The sequence below is a fragment of the Monodelphis domestica genome, chromosome 2, assembly GCF_027887165.1.
Source record: "Monodelphis domestica isolate mMonDom1 chromosome 2, mMonDom1.pri, whole genome shotgun sequence".
Taxonomy (NCBI): Eukaryota; Metazoa; Chordata; class Mammalia; order Didelphimorphia; family Didelphidae; genus Monodelphis; species Monodelphis domestica.
Window position 1 is genome coordinate 487,125,559 of NC_077228.1, and position 17,801 is coordinate 487,143,359.

At 40.5% G+C, this 17,801-nt stretch overlaps 1 protein-coding gene across 1 annotated transcript in view; it reads right to left on the bottom strand.

Moving 5' to 3' along the window:
• Positions 1 to 17,801, bottom strand: part of CASQ2 (calsequestrin 2) — a 105,278-nt gene that overhangs the window by 26,942 nt on the left and 60,535 nt on the right. The window contains exons 7-8 of the mRNA XM_056819251.1: positions 10,300 to 10,345; positions 1,145 to 1,199 (exon numbers count right to left, since the gene is read on the bottom strand). Of these exons, the coding sequence (XP_056675229.1) occupies positions 1,145 to 1,199; positions 10,300 to 10,345 (101 nt within the window). The remainder of the gene's footprint in view (positions 1 to 1,144; positions 1,200 to 10,299; positions 10,346 to 17,801) is intronic.

Here is a 17,801-nt window from a genome sequence, read left to right on the forward strand (position 1 = left end):
TCTCCAGAGCTAGTATAGAGTCACACAGGTGATTAGTGTGTGTGAAGGATTTGAATCTATGTTTTCTTGACTTTAATATTCCCTTTGAAAAACAAAAATGCCAAGCAAAGGCTTGGCATTTGGGGTCAAATGACTTGCCCAAGGTCACCCAGCTAGACATGAACCCAGGACCTCTAAGCTCTAGATTTGGCACTATACACTGGACTACCTACCTGCTCTTACATTAACTTGTCTATTGTGGCACAATGACTCTCATCAGAGGGGATCGGGAACCTATGATTCTGTTGTCAGTTTGTACTGAATTCCTAAATAGGGAAACTCCCTTTACCAATGTAGGGGGACAAACTTCTCTGTAACTTATTGCCTACAACACTGAAAAGTTAAACGACTTGCCCAGGGTCACACAAATTGAAAATGACTGAAGCAGAATTTGAACCCAGGCTTTTTTGGTTCTAAGGCCAGCCTTCTATCACTTCCCTGTACTAGTCTGTGTTAAAATTTGGATAACAAGGGACAGCTTAGATGACTCAGTGGATAGAGAGCTAACCCTGGAGTCAAGAGGTCCTCCATTCAAATCTGACCTCAGATACTTCCTAGCTGTGTGACCCTGGGAAAGTCACTTAACCCTGTTTGCCTATTCCTTGCCACTCTCCTATCTTAGAATTATTACTAAGACAGAGAGTAAGGGTTTAAAAAAATAGTATACAAAAAGATGCATACTCTTCTCACACCCACATCCATGTACTTATAAAACTTTGAAGTTTTATTCTCTGTACTAGATTCTCAGTATCTCTCCTTGTATATTTGGACAGTTGAGTTCACACTTATGTTTCCTTTTCCTGGCACAGAGAATTGAAATTTGACTATATTCCAAATGCATGACCACTAGGGCTATTCAGTGTCTCCTGGATCCATATTCAGGGAGGCAGGGATAAGAAGAACAAGTTTCATGTCAGCCTTAACATCAGATGCTGGGCTCCAAGAACTGATACAGGGCTTATTCCCTGCCCCTTACCCCCTCCCCTCTTCTCCTCATCCTTTCTGATGAGAAGGCACACCCTTGAGAGAGTTTCATGACCAGACCACGTCAACTCTTATGGAAGCATAAAACAACATGGCCCCAGAGAGAACGAAAGACTCCTACCAGGGTCGCTCTTCTCAGCAAAGGCCACGATGTGGATTCCATTCAGATCATCTTCCTGTAGACAACAAGAATCAAGAATTAAGTTCCCAAATGGACTGGGAGAATATAAACTAGAATATTCAATTGTCATTGTTGTTGTTCAATCTTTTCAGTCATGTCTGACTTTCTGACCCCATTTAAGGTTTTCTTAGCAGAGACACTGGAGTGGTTTGCTATTTCCTTCTGCAGCTCATTTTATAGATGAAGATACTAAGGGAAACAAGGTTAAATGACTTGTCTAGGGTCAAACAGTGTCTGAGGCCAGATTTGAATTCAGGAAGATGAATCTTTCTGATTCCAGAATTGGCGTTTTGTTTATTATATCACGTAGCTGCCTCAGAATATTAGAGAATGTGAAATATAACAATAAATAAATAGGGGAAATAATCAGAAACAAACATTTTAAGGCAGTGAGACTATAGTAGGTATAGGTTGGGGCAAAGAAAATAAGTATCTAACTCCAAAGAGGACAGACTGTCCTGTATTTATATCTCAAATGCCAAGAATAGTGACTGGTATATAGTAGGAGCTTAAGAATATCTTCCTCCCTCCCTCCCTCCCTCCCTCCCTCCCTCCCTCCCTTCCTTCCTCCCTTCCTTCCTCCCTCCCTTCCTCCCTTCCTCCCTCCCTTCCTTCCTTCCTTCCTTCCTTCCTTCCTTCCTTCCTTCCTTCCTTCCTTCCTTCCTTCCTTCCTTCCTTCCTTCCTTCCTTCCTTCCTTCCTTCCTTCCTTCCTTCCTTCCTTCCTTCCTTCCTTCCTTCCTTCCTTCCTTCCTTCCTTCCTTCCTTCCTTTCTTTCTTTCTTTCTTTCTTTCTTTCTTTCTTTCTTTCTTTCTTTCTTTCTTTCTTTCTTTCTTTCTTTCTTTCTTTCTTTCTTTCTTTCTTTCTTTCTTTCTTTCTTTCTTTCTTTCTTTCTTTCTTTCTTTCTTTCTTTCTTTCTTTCTTTCTTTCTTTCTTTCTCTCTTTCTTTCTCTCTTCCTTTTTCTTACCTGGGCCAACCAGTTGAATTTGAAAATAAACAGCTGAAGCCACATGAAAAAGATTACAAGTTTGGCTTAAATATGGTGTTAAGCCACATCTTGCCTGAGTTTCTACAGGAAACAACCCAGACGGGAATTAGAATTGGTCATTGATAATAACATTTTATTATCAGGGTCTGCTTATAATTGTGATTATTATTATTAATGATTCTCTTTGATACTGTCAATGATAATAATTTTGTTGTTGGATCGTTTTTGAATTGTGTCCAACTTTTTGTGACCCCATTTGGGGTTTTCTTGGCAAACATATTGGAGCTTTAACAACAATCTCCAACTCATTCTCTCTCTGAGAGAAATCAGGATGTGGACACCTGGGATGGCAACCTGGCCTAGGGACACTGGCATAATTAGAAAGATAGGCTTACTCAGCAAAAAGGCTCTGGATTGCAAAAGTTTTTCCCCTACATAATAAACACATCTGTGATTAGTCAGCACTTGGGAAGGGAGGGAAGAGGACCAAGTTTCAACCAGGAAAAAAAAGAAAGCAAATAGCATTCCTTGCATGTCTGATCCCCTCCAGGGTCTGGGATAGTGCTCTGCACACAGTAGGTCTAAATAAATGGTTTTTCCCTGTTGTTTTCCTCTGGCTTGTTCGTTGGTTGTTGACTCCTGCCCTTTCTCCAAGCAATTTCTGGTCAACTAGTAAAATTAATTCCTCAAATGGTTACCTCTTCCATCTTTGGAAGGTTTAGCTAACAGAGGCATTGTATACAAAAACAGTGTTTTGTGGTGCTCTAGGAAATTGATGAAAATGTCCCATGAATCTCCCTTTTGGAATTAGCAAAAGGTGCATGACTAGTTAGGGGCCAAGACTGTATTCCCCTATTTTGATTTCGAGGTTGCTCTCTGGGAATTGTTATACTCTGTACCCATCTGCTCATTATTTCCTCCAACTCTCCCCTCTCATACCCCCTAAACTTGCAGGAGATACTGAGGGATGGCTCTTCAATGCAGTACATTGAAAAGAGTGTTCTAAATAATCAGAGGATCTGGGTTTTAATCCCATCTCCAAAATAATATATAATTTTGGGCAAGCTGTATCCCTTCTGGCCAAGTCCACCTTTTGAAGCCTCAGTTTTCTCATCTGTAAAATGAGATGATTAGATCTGATAATTTCTTTCCAGTTTTAAAGCTTATCTTCTAAATCTTCATCCCATAAAGGATTTTAGGATCATTAACTTTGTGCCATAAAATACCCAAGAGATATTCAGCTCCAGAGGTATCAAATATGTGGGCTATTATGCTTCCTGAACTATGTTAAAATGTAACTGGGAAATATTTAACAAAATAAATAAAAATATAACAAAACATAGATAATCTTATCATTGACTTTCTAAATTCATATGTGCCCTGCAAGGATTGTTATATATGGTTTAATAACCCTCGTTTCTATTTCAGGTTGACACCACTGATCTAGTTCAATCTCATTTTACAGAAGTGGAAACTGAGGCCCATAGATGAGAAGTGACTAGTCTCAGGTCACATAGGCAAGTACCTGGTATAGCTACAATTTGAACTCATCTCTTTTTAACAATAACTACAACAATAATGATAACTAGAATTTATGTAGAGCACTTTGTTTTCAAAGTGTCTTTAAAATAGTCTCATTTTAAGCTGAGACATAATAGTAATATTCCATTTGAGTAACTAATTATTTAATTTAATAGTAGTATCCCCATTTTACAGAGGAGGATAATGAAGAAGTGGCTTCCCTTGGCTCACACAGCCAGTAACTGTCAGAGGCTGCTTTTGAACAGAAATCTTGCTGACTCTAGACTGGGCATTCTGTGCAATATGGCACCAGCAATCTACCCTGGTACTCTTTCCACAGGAAGATCCAGGACCAAAGGGACCTTAAAGGCCATTTCTCTAGTCCAGTACCACTCCTCCATGGCCAGTCTTCTAGATAAAGAAGTTATGGCTTAAAGGGGTTATTAATTTGGCCAAGGTTCCCCTCCAAGTACTTGTCCCAGATAGAATTTGAACTTAGGTCCTCTGACTCCAGAACCGGGGCTCCTTCTGTTGTACCATGCTGCAGGAGATTGAGATTAAATTCCAAGTGTTGAACATCAATGTGTCAAGCACTGTGCTAGGCACTGAGGATACTAAAATGAAAAAGTCTGAAATCATCCCTGCCCTGGAAGAGCTTATATTCTTCTGAGAGACAGAGATCCCAGTAGTTCCAGTGGGGGAGACAGAAACTGGGGCAAAGGGAAGGCTCAGGATCTCATAGTAAAGCCAGGCTCCATCTGTGGAAGATGTAGTATTTGAGGGTGAGGGGGGGATAAAAGAGAGAGGCTGGAGGCAGGGAATGAGGCAGAGGAGCCAGGGAGGGCATCTCAGATGCAGAGGTCAAGGCTCATTTCATCTTGCATGTCTTAAGCAGAATCCAGAAGGATGTTAGCATTCTGCATTTATTAACATTAGTGGCGAAGAGAGAAGAAAGCTTGGAGGGGACAAATTCATAAAAAAAAAAATGTGAGCCTCCAGGGAGCTGAGAGGGGCTCGAATGTGAAAGCCCAGCACCCAGGGGACCGAGGCGAGAAAAGCAGAATGAATACTGATTACTGTTGACACTGGGCATCCTGAATGTCATAGCAGAATCATCCTATGAAGGGGGGAAAAAATAAAAAAAGGAATGAAAAGAAAAAAGAAAAAAAGTCCTAGAGCCTCATCCCTCCCATGATCCCTGTTTCCATTTCAATTGATCTTTAATGTAGCACAATCCTATCTAAATGCTAATTTTTCCCTTTGAGTTTGGAAGGGACAAAACCACCAAAAATTCTAAAAGAGATTAAATGGAAAATATTATTATTAAAAACAAGAGGGTGGGCATGGCCTTGGCCAGCTTCCTCGGGGAATTGAATTTTGACAGGGGCATTTGTTTGGGGTGCAGGATTATTATACAAATCAGACAGCAAACAGAAGGGAAGAGTGTGAAGTTTCACTCTTTTACATTTGCTATTATGACTAGGCAGAATACCCTGATCAGATCTCATTAGGCTGGCCAGGCTCTCTGTCTCCTGCCATCTATCACACCCCGAAGAGAGAGGCATTAACCCCTGCCAGCCTGGCTTCTTTTCTCTCTGTCCTTTGGAAATGCCATCTGAAATGAACTTTAGAACTCTCCGGCACCCAAATCTGTCTATCGGAGAGAAAAGCAAGACGTGTTCATGTCTGACCGTGTATGTGCACATGCATGACCACAAACATGTCTCTATAGACATGTGTGTATATGGACCTGGGTATTTGGGTGCATGCGTGTTGGGTACATACATATAGAATGAGCTGCATGTATGTGTGTACATATACCCATAAACACATTGACTGTGTTGTTTTTATGTGTCTGTATGTGTATTTCTGTACTTGTGTGTATATATGGGTCTATGCATGCATCCATACGTGTATAGGCATGGCACTTGCTTTGGGACCACACAGATTCACGTTAGAACAATATGGAGATTAACATGGCGCCTGAGCAAGGATGAGAATGCAAATTTGTGGAGTATTTCCATCTGGGATTACATGTATACGCATGACCACAAACATGTGTCTAAATATATGCATGTATTCTGGTCCTAGATATAGCTACCCACATGCATGTGTATCAATACAGCAGCATGTAGCATGCATGTATTTATGCATGTATATATTATCCACATGTATGTGCTGGTGTCTGTGTATATATGTTACCTACTGTGTGCAAAGAATTTGCTTTGGCCCTGGGGGAGAAGCAAAGCTTAGGTAAGACACAGAGGGGAGCAGGTCTCTGCCTGTTGCTTTCTTTTGGGTTCCTAGGCTGTAAATCTCTCTGATCTCCCCCCTTTACCAAGTGCTGAGTTGCTTGTGTCATCTCTCCTCCCCAGAGTTGGGAAACACTCTTGGATGAATTGGGGGCTAGTCCTGGGGGAAGGACATGGGCTCTCTCTTACTGTCTCTCGGAGAAGGCATCTTCCTTTCTTCTCTGTCCACCCCACAGGCTCAGGTCTCTGGTGGGGGTCCCTAACCATGAAATTTACCTTATATTCAGCCCCGTTCCTGGTGAGGAAGGACAAAGCCCACTCGCTGAAGCCTGGGTGGATCCTAGCCATGGAAAACTTGGCTGCCTCCTTTTGTTTTTATTTTTTTTTTAATCCTTAACCTTCTGTTTTTAGTATCAATTCGAAGACAGAAGAGTGGCAAGGGTGAGGCAATACGACTTGCCCAGGGTCAAACAAGCAGGAAGTATCTGTGGTTAGATTTGAACCCAGGACCTCTGGACTAGGCATAGCACTCTAATCTACTGTGCTACCTAGCTGCCCATTGTCCTCCTCTTAATGACTAAGGCACTTTGTGTCTTTATAGCTAATGTGGCACTTGGCGCCTAACTTTGCTTATGGGTTTGTTTGTTTTTTCTTATGTGTTCTTGAAACCTGATAAGCTGTGGGGGAAGAGAATAAGATATGGAGTTGGCAAAGACAGTTCAAAGCTAGCCTTTGACACTTGTATTGTTTCATTTTGTTTTTTCAACCCTTAGCTTTCACCTTAGAATTAATATTGTATATTGGCTCCAAGGCAGAAGAGTGATAAGGGTTAGGCAATGGAAGTGAAGTGACTTGTCCAGGATCACACAGCTAGGAAGTGTCTGAAGCCAAATTTGAACCCATCACTAATCCTAGCTTTCAACCCACAGACCCACCTAGCTGCCCCTTGCCTCTGATACTTGTTAATGTGTCTCCTTGGATAAGTCACCTATATACTCAGACCTATTTCAAATTCTTTATAAATTGGAGATAATAATACCCTTTTCAGAGGGATGAGGATTAAGTAAATCACAAGTCCAAATTGGCACTGTTGGAGGAATTGTGATCTAGTCTAAGCATTCTGGAAACCAATTTGGAACCACGCCCTATTAAACTGTATATATCCTTTGAACCAGCAATATTGTAGTAGGGCAATACTTCAAGTAGACAAAGAAAGAGGGAAAAAGATCCATATGTACAGAAACCATAGTAGCTATTTTTGGAGTGGTAAAGAACTGGGAACAGAAGCCCATCAGCTGAGCAAAGGCTGGACAAGTTATGGTGTGCGTGCTATAAGAAATGATGAAGAGGATGGTTTCAGAAAAAACCTAGGAAGACCCTTGTCTGAACCAAAGCAAAGTGAAGTGAGAATTAGATGAACAAGCCATACAGCAGCAGCAATATTGCTGAGATAATCATCAGTGAAAGAACTAGTAATTGATCAATACAGTGACTCATCACAGTTCCAAAGGATTCACAAAGAAAAATGCATTCCCCTTTGGAGAGAAAAGTGATGGACTGAGAATGTGGATTGAATAGTTCTTCCTCCCTCCCTCCCTCCTTTCCTTCCTTCCTTCCTTCCTCCCTTCCTTCCTCCCTTCCTTCCTTCCTCCCTTCTTCCCTCCCTTCCTCCCTCCCTTCCTCTCTCCTTCCTCCCTCCCTCCCTCCTTCCCTCCCTTACTCTCTCCTTCCCTCTTTTCCTCCCTTCCTTCCTTTCTTCTTTCCTTCCTTCTTTCTTCCTTCCCTTCTTCCTTCTTCCTCCTCCTCCTCCTTTTCCTCCTTCTCCTTCTCCCCTCCCTCTTTCTGTCTCTGTTGTTCTCTCTCTGCTCCCTCCTCTCTCATTCTTTCCTGAATATGGATAATACAGAACTTTTTTTATATGACTGTAAAAATTTGTGGTAGGGAAGAAGGAAATGAAATAAATGAATTTTAGTTCAATCTAACAAACTCCTGGAATCACTGTTACAGAATGTCCTGGTGTTTCTTCTTACTATTGGCATGTCCTTCTTTGGAGCTATTTCCACTGTTCTAACAAGAGCAGGAATCTTTTTTCATTAGGAAATAAAAAGAACAAGCCAATCAAAATCTCTCTGGACTTTTGCCCAGTGTTCTGGCTGGCTACTTTCCTGGATGGTGTGTATGTTTTCAGGGTGGAGGTACCAGGGTGATGACAAGTTAGCACTGACCCTGAAACTACCCTCTTCCCCTGTACATTCTTTGAATATTCTCCTTCAAAGCTTCAAGAGTCTAATGCACCAAGTGTTTCCAGGCAATCATTAACTTTGCCATTATCAGTAAAGGGTATCCATTAAGACTGAATGTGCCCAGAAAATGCATATTTTTTAAACCCTTACCTTTAACCTTAGAATCAATACTATATATTGGTTTTAAGACAGAAGAGTGGGAAGGGCTAGGCAGTGGGGGTTAAGTGACTTTCCCAGGGTCACACAGCTAGGAAGTTTCTGAGGTCAAATTTGAACTCAGGACCTCCCATGTCTATGCTTGGCTCTCAATCCACTGAGCCACCCAGCTGTCCCCCAAAATATGTATTGAATGAATGATTGTTCAAAAGTAGACTATGCTTAAGGGAAAAGCAAACAAATGGTAATTTAAATCTATAACTAGGCCAGAAAGGTAATATGCCATAGTGGATAGTGGGCTAGTCTTGGAATCTGGAAGACCTGGGTTCAGGTTCTACCTCTGATAAGCACTGTATTTTGTTTCCTCATAGCTGTGTGACCTTGTATAAGTCACTGATCCTCTGCCTAGGCAATTCTCTAAAACTGTAAATCAATAAGAATTGCTGTTATAAATCAATAAAGGGGGGGGGCAGCTGGGTGGCTCAGTGAATTGAGAGCCAGACCTAGAGATGGGAGGTCCTAGGTTCAAATCAAATCTGGTCTCAGACACTTCCAAGCTGTGTGACCCTGGGCAAGTCACTTAACTCCCATTGCCTAGCCTTTACCACTCTTCTGCCTTGGAGCCAAGTATTGACTCCAAGACAGAAGGTAAGGGTTTAAAAAAAATCAATAAAGGGAGGTCCGGCAAGGGTTGAAATCACAAGGAAAGATCAAGCAGCAACCCTTGCCTCACTCTCCAAGGAAGCAAAATGGGGATACCCAACTCCTTCAGCATAGTGGCAGTGGTGCTTTGCTATAAAATACCTTATCAGAACATTCACTCATTCATTCAAGAAGTACTTAATTGATTAAGCAATGTGCGTGATAGACAATGAGTTGGATAAATAAGGACAAATGGAGCATGGGTCCTCCCCACAAGGAGTTTCCAATAGAGTAGGGATGATAAATACATGATAGTGGTATTCAGTGTGAAGCAGGACCATCCTGGAGGCCATCGAAGGGCTTAATTCCTGAACGCATGATGGAGCCCTCTTTCCAGCAATGTTTCAGCTAAAGCACCATCCTATGCCATGGACTTCTAGGACCTGTATGGCAATATTATAGCCAGGTTCCAGATAATTACAGACCAAACCATATTACCTTGGGGCATGCACAGAGCACACCAGAAACTTCAGAAAATGGATAAAAAGAAGAAATATTTTGGGAAACATACTGAGTTCAATCAGGGTAACTAGAAAGGCTAGTGGATAGAGTGCTGGACCTGGAGTCAGGAACTCATGTTCTTGAGTTCAAATCCAGCCTCAGACAATTACTAGCTGTGTGACCCTGGGTAAGTCTCTTAACCCTGTTTGCCTCAGTTTCCTGATCTATAAAATGAGCTGGAGAAGGAAATGGCAAACCACTCCAGTATTTCTGCCAAGAAAACGTCAAATGGGGTCATAAAGATTGGACAAAACTGAAAACAACAATGAGTTCAACTACTTTGAGTGAGTTTAATACCCATTAAACTTGGAGCATAGCTTGGAGCCTGAAAGGTATTGAGTGCTCTAAATGTGGTTATTGCTTAGTCATTCATAGGCCCATACAGTTCATAGCTAGATGGAACCTAAAACATATTCCCGTCCAGTTCCCTCACTTTACACTGAATGCCTGAAGAGGTTTACAGTATGGACGTTAGCAAGGTATGTTAAGCTCTCTGGGCCTTACTTTCTTCATTTGTCTAATGGGGGAACTAGACTGGATTTCTAAGGCTTCTTGATCCATGCAGTGAGTAACAGAACCGGCATTCAAAGCCCAATTTTCTGGCTTTAGTTCCGAAACTCTTGCTACAGAATGCGTTGCACTATGTGAGTGACTGGTAGCTGAGGCGAAGGGGACCTTCTCTTTGGCGGGCATGCCCATATCTAAGAGCTAGAAGGGATTTCCATTTCCTTACCCAGGTTTCAAACATATCTTCTGGGCGCAGCCTGCGTAGTGTGGGTCTACAAGGAAAAGAAAAAAAAAACATTTACTCAGAGCTCTCATTTCTGACATGGCAGAAATATATGGCACAAGAGGTATCAAGTCAGGTTCTGCTGCAAGGGTGAAAAGATTAGGGAAAGCCACCTTCCCACTGACTCCTTCTAACATGCTACAAGGGAGGAAAGCTAAGATATTCATTCAAGGAACTTTGTCTTTGTACTCTCAGACCCTCTAGATATATCTTTTTGGGGGTGGGGTGGGGGAAAAGTCCGTTCATAGACTTTATTTTAAAAAAATATTTTAAACCCTTACATTCTGTCTTAGAATCAGCACTACTGTGTGCTGGTTCTAAGGCAGAAGAGTAGTAAGTGCTAGACAATGGGGATTAAGTGACTTGCCCAGGGTCACACAGTTAGAAAGTGTCTGAGGTCAAATTTGAACCCAAGACCTCCCATCTCTGGGCCTGACTTTCAATCCACTAAGGCATCTGGCTGCCCCCAGATATTAATTTTTTATCTTTCTTTTACTTAAAAAATTTCCTCTAAAGAAAATTGTATTTAGAAATTGAACTTCACTAATTCAGCAAACATGTATTACATGCCTACTACAAAGAAAAGGAATAATATAGTCTTTACCCTAGTTTCATTCTAATGAGAAAGAAGAAATGTTAAAGTAAAATTCTATGTATATAATCTGGAATATAAGCTATCCTTTGCCAAATAAACTTCTTTCTTTGACATAGTAGAAAAATTAAATAATGCTTCTGCTTAAAGTCTATGTAAATCAGGTTCATATAGGAATCGATAGAAAGAAAATAAATAGGAAATATTGCCTTCTTTAAAAAAAAAAACCCTTATCTTCCATCTTGGAGTCAATACTGTGTATTGGCTCCAAGGCAGAAGAGTGGTAAGGGCTAGGCAATGGGGGTCAAGTGACTTGCCTAGGGTCACACAGCTGGGAAGTGTCTGAGGCTGGGTTTGAACCTAGGTTGACACCCCCCCCCACCCCCCCCACCCCCGTCTCTAGGCTTGACTCTCAATCCACTGAGCTACCCAGCTTCCCCTTGCCTTCTTTTTATTTTTTCATGTTCCCCCATTTTATTTTTTTATATAAATTATGTCTTTCATGTTTCCATTTTTCAGTTCATTCTCTAGAGGAAAACATCACAGTTTATTTTTCAAGAGCTAAATCTGTAGCTGTGTATGATGTTTTCTTGGTCCTACTCATTTCCCTGTTCATTATCCCATGAAGTTCTTTCTAAGATTTGTTTTTTTTGTTTGTTTGTTTGTTTGTTTTTGTTTTTAATTAGACTTGCTAGTAACTCTGGGCAAGTCACTCAACCCCCATTGCCTAGCTTTTACTTTTCTGCCTTGGAACCAATATAAAGTATTGATTCCAAGATGGAAGGGAATGGTTTTTAAAAATAAATAAATAAAAGTTAGCCTTGCTTGTCATTTCTTATGATGCCTCCAGATTTATCTTAAGACTTCTTCCTGCTCCCACTTCCTTCCAAGCTACATAATCTTAAATGGATCCTCAATACTAGTGTCAATACTTATATTCATCTCTGATTGGCTCCCTATACTACTAATAATAGCTTGCATTTATCTAGCCCCCTAAGGTTTGCAAAAATATTTTACAAATATTATCTCATTAGTCCCATTTTTACAGAAGAAGAAACTGAGACAGACAGAGGTTAAGTGACATGTCCAGGACCACACAGCTAGTATCTGAGAGAGGATTCTCTAAAGCAATTATCCAGATCTTCTCTTATTTCTTACTGTTCCCAACTCCATGCATACTTTGTCCCTTATCAGAGGGCTTTTCCATCTATTTTACTGAGAGGACTGAGGATCTTCCATGTCTTCCTCTATACTTCAAAACATTTTCATTTCTTCCCTTTGCTTCAGTCTCAGAGGTGATCCTTCTTATCAAGGGCATTTGGTTGCATCCTCTCTGCCCAATATGTGGAAAACATGGCCCCATGAGATCATTGGTCCTCTCCAAAAACAAAGGATAGGGAGCAATTAGGTGGCTCAATGAATAGAGAGTCTGGAATGAAGATGGGAGGTCCAGGGTTCCAATCTTGCCTCAGATACTTCCTAGCTGTATGACCCTGGCCAAGTCACTTAACCCCCATTGCCTAGTTCTTACTTCTCTTCTGCCTTAAAACCAATACATAATATTGATTCTCCTATGGAAAGTAAGGGTTTACTAAAAAATAAAAATAAAAAAAAAATTTTTAAAGCACAAACAAAAAAAGTGTTCTAGGCTACTGCAGGATTTTACTGCATTGATTGTTTCCTCTATCTTTCTTTAGTCTTCCCCCTTTCTGTTTCTTCCTTTCCTGCAGCTAACAGAATGATAAGATCTCAACTATCCTGAGAAACTGTTTCCTTGTCCCTATTTTCCCCAGAAGGTATCACCTTATCTCTTTTCTGCTCAATTTCTAAATGCTGTGGTTTAGTTTCCATTTTAGCACTTTGTCACCTCTCAGTCCCCTACAATGTGGCCTCCATCCTTACTGCTCTTGAAAATGCTCTCTTCAAGTCAGCAGAGAATGATTTTCTAATTGCCAAGTCCAGGGTTTGCTTCTTAGTTCTCATCGCCCTCCCTGACTTGGATTTGATACTGTTAATCATTCTCTTTCTTCTTGATATTGTTTCCTCCATTGGCTTCTGGGAACAGCTCTCTCCTGCTCCTCTCCCACCCCCTTTCTAACTGAGCCTCTTCAGTTTTCTTTTCTGACTCACTGCTTATACCAAGTGTCGATGACCCCAAGGATCCATCCTTAGCTCTCTTCTCTCCATATACTTGTAAAATAGACTTCACTTCTTTAATATATACTTCTCTCTATACTTTACAGACTCTATACTTTAATTATATATGATTATACTTTTAATATACTTTAAAAAACATTTTTGGTGATTTTTATCCATGTTGGTGACTTCATTTAGCATATATAAGAGGATGGTATCAGATCCACGTTTATATTTTCAGCTCCATTCTCTCCTTGGAATATCGGGTCCTACATTTTTGACTTCCGGCTGAACATTCTCTCTGCTATTTCCCAACAACTTTTCAATATTTACAAATTCAAAATTGGAAACCTTCCTTTTCCTGTGAAATCGATGCTCCTTCTAACTTCCCTGTTTCATGCACTACTATTATCTCAGTCAATCAGGGTCAAATCCTGAATCATCTCTTAAAAACAAACAAAAACCTGAGGTCCTCTAATTCCAGAGGTAGCACTCTTTTAAAATTAATGTAAATTTAAAAATTTTACAGCCGCCCTTATCTTGTGTCTTGGTATTCTTTTTTTTTTCTCTCTCTCTTTTTTAAACCTGTACCTTCTATCTTAGAACCAATACTGTGTATTGGTTCCAAGGCAGAAGAAAGGTAAGGGCTAGGCAACGGGGGTTAAGTGACTTGCCCAGGGTCACACAGCTAGGAAGTGTCTGAGGTCATATTGGAACCTAGTATAAAGATTAAAACTTAGGGATATGGGGAGAGACTATGGCAGGTAGAAATTAGTTTCTCTCTGCAAGGAGTATTATCTTTTTAGAGGTTTATTAAAGGTTAAAGATTAAAGAAAATACAGAATAAGAAAAAACACGTACCTAGGCCAGAGGCCTAGGCAAGATAACCTCACATCACGGAAGAGACGGGTCTCCTCCAAAACGGAAGTCCAAAAGAGCCTCAAAAGCCTTTGTAATCAGCTTAAATCCCTTCTCGATCTCAGCCCACTTCAGAATTCCATGGGATTACAAAGCATTTTGGGGAAGTGGAGCAAGGGCTTGTGGGGATTGAAGTCCAGAGTTCAAATCTCAATTTTACACTAGGACCTCCGTCTCTAGGTCTGACTCTCAATCCACTGGGCCACCTAGCTGCCCCCTTGGTATTAATTCTAAGGCAGAAGAATGGCAAGGGTTAGGCAATGAGGTAAGTGACTTACCCAGGGTCACACATCTAAGAAGTATCTGAGGACAGATTTAAAGCCAGGACCTCCTGTCTCAGAGCCTGGTTCTCTTTCCATTGTTGCACCTAAGCTTCCCTTTGAATCATCTTTAATCCTTTACTTTCTTTCACCCTCCAAAAATCAATAAATCAGTTGTCAGGTCTTGATTTTTCTCATTTCCATCAGCCCCTTTCTCTAAGGTCATAATTCTACCCCTCCCCTCCACCCAGTTCTGGGCCTCATTGTCTCTTGCATGGTCTAACATAATAGACTACTAAGTGCTCTCCTTGCCTCCAATCTCTCTCCTCTCTAATCCATCCTTAATGTTGCCAAAATATCCTTCCCAATTCACAGGTCTGAACAAGTCATTCCCGACATCAAAATACCTTCAGTAGTTTTCCATCATCTATAGCATACAATACTAAATTGTTAGCCTGCCAGCTAGGGCCTTCCACAGTCCCACATGGGTTTAGTTTTTCAGGCTTATTTCATTCTACAACCCTGTGTTTCCATCCAAGTGAACTATGGGTATTTATTCCCTGATCTTGCCCTGGCTTCTCCTTCCTCTGATCATTTGCGCAGATGCTGTCCCTTGTCTGGATCACAGTCTCTTCATCTCAGACTCTTCAAGTAATTCTCTTCCTTTGGCTTCCATCTGCTCCTGGCTCATCCCCCTTTTGCAGATTCTTCAAATTTTCTTCCAGAACTTTTTTGGGATGTATTATTTGTCTCTATGACATTAAAAGAAGTAGATATCCTTTGTTCTTGCATTGCCTTTATTTTTGAATATAATCTTCCTCTACTTCCCTAGAAAAACATGCCTTATATTAAAGAATATAGAAGAAAGAGAAAAGACAAAAACCTGTTCAGTCAAACTAGTCATAATGGAGTCTGACAGTGCATGTTTCACATCCCTAGTCTCCCATCTTTATCACTGACTACCATGTGTATAGCTCCTGTCCATTCATGGACTACAGACTTCCTGAGATGTCTTAAAACAGGGAGAAAACTTAGAGATCATCTAAAATTGTAGTATATAGGCAGCTAGGTGGCACAGAGGAGAGAGAGCTAGACCTGGAGTCAGGAAGACCAGAGTTCAAATCCAGACTCAGACACTTACTAGCTGTGTGACCCTGGGAAAGACCCTTAACCCTCTTTGTCTCAGTTTCCTCATCTGTCAAATGAACTAGAGAAGGAAATGACAACTACTCCAGTAGCTCTACCAAGAAAACCCCAAATGGGGTCACAAAGAATTGTATACAACTGAAAAATGACTGAATGTATATGTTTCTTTATCTGTCAAATGAGCTGGAGAAAGTTCAAGATACTATCTGTGTGACTTTGGACAAGTCCATTAATTGCTGCTTCACTCAGTTTCCCCATCCATTAAATAGGGATACTAATGTTTATATATTATATATAAACACAATATAAGATTAATAATATCCAACCACTCTGGAGGGCAATTTGGAACCATGCCCAAAGGGCGACAAAAGAATATCTACCCTTTGACCCAGCCATAGCACTGCTGGGTCTGTACCCCAAAGAGATAATGGACAAAAAGACTTGTACAAGAATATTCATAGCTGCGCTCTTTGTGGTGGCCCAAAACTGGAAAACGAGGGGATGCCCATCAATTGGGGAATGGCTGAACAAACTGTGGTATATGTTGGTGATGGAATACTATTGTGCTAAAAGGAATAATAAAGTGGAGGAATTCCATGGAGACTGGAACAACCTCCAGGAAGTGATGCAGAGCGAGAGGAGCAGAACCAGGAAAACATTGTACACAGAGACTAATACACTGTGGTATAATCGAACGTAATGGACTTCTCCATTAGTGGCGGTGTAATGTCCCTGAACAATTTGCAGGGATCCGGGAGAAAAAAACACCATTCATAAGCAAAGGATAAACTATGGGAGTGGAAACACCGAGGAAAAGCAACTGCCTGAATACAGAGGTTGAGGGGACATGACAGAGGACAGACTCTAAATGAACACTCTAATGCAAATACTATCAACAAAGCAATGGGTTCAAATCAAGAAAACATGTAATGCCCAGTGGACTTACGCGTCGGCTATGGGGGGTGGGGGGGAGGAAAAGAAAATGATCTATGTCTTTAATGAATAATGCTTGGAAATGATCAAATAAAATATATTTTAAAAAAAGATTAATAATAATATTTAATAGCTGTCTGTCAAGGTTGTTATGTGGATCAAATGAGATATTTGTAAGGAATTCTGCAACTCTTACAGGATTATAAAATTATTATTGTTACATATAGGAAGTTATACAATTATTATTAAATTGCCCACCAACAGTTTAAATTGCGTAAAGGAGAAGCACTGGTCAAATACCCCTTGGAAATGTTCTAGAAATGCAACATATTCTGCTTATATTTTCATTTTCTAAAGTTGCTGAGTGATGTTAGATTGACAACAATTAAAATCAGTGTCCTCGATCTGAAGAGTAATGGGCATCTATGTGAATTCCTCTAACTACCATCCCCAAATCAAAGAATCTTAGAAATGGACTGAAGCTCACTCAATCCAATTTCTTAAGCACAACATGAACTTCCTCTATCATATTCCCAACCTCTGTTTCATTTTTTCAGTGACAAGGAACTTCATACCATTTGGGGATAGTCATAATTGTTAGAAAATTGGGACTCAAACTGAATTAACATCTTCTTTCGTATAATTTCCATCCTTTGATCTCTTATGCCCTTTGGAACCATGCAGAATAAGTTGACTCCTTCTTCCACTTGCCTGCTCTCAGATATTGACGTCCTTCTTAAGGCTCTTTTTCTTCAGGCTCCAAGGATTCCATTTCTCGACATACTCTGCCTAGTGTATGACTTTGAATCCCATCATTGTCCTGGACAGGCTCCAGTTTCTCAATGCCCTTCTTCAAATGTGGCCTCCAAAGTTGAATACGATACTCTACTTGTGCCCTGAACTATGCGTGACAAGTACAGTGGGAATGCCACTTCCTTTGATTTCCAGATCAGTAAGTTTCATATAATGAAGCTTAAGATTACAGTAGCTTTTTAGGCAGTCTGTTGACACTGTTGGCTTTTACTGAGTGTACATTCAATTCCTATACATTTTTTTTTCTCACACGAATTTCTGTTAAACCAGATCTTTTCCATCTTGAACTTATTTACAATAGATTAAAAAATTTTACTTTTTACTGTAAGTGCAGGACTTTGTATTTATTCCTTTTGTGCTTTGATACTTCACTGGATACATGATCTCATTACTATGTCTACTCTTTCCAAATGGGTACATTGCAACCCATCCATGACTTCTGATATGGGCTATTCTTAGCCATATTCTTTCATAAGGTACCTCACCAATATTCTGGAAGTCTTCCTTGAGAACTTTGAATATTTTGTGGGAATAACTATAGCATTTAGATTGTCCATCTATTGGTCTTCATGCTTAGGAATTACAAATAGATGATATAGTGAAAAGAATGGTAGGCCTGGAGTCAGGAAGACCTCAGTTCAAATCTG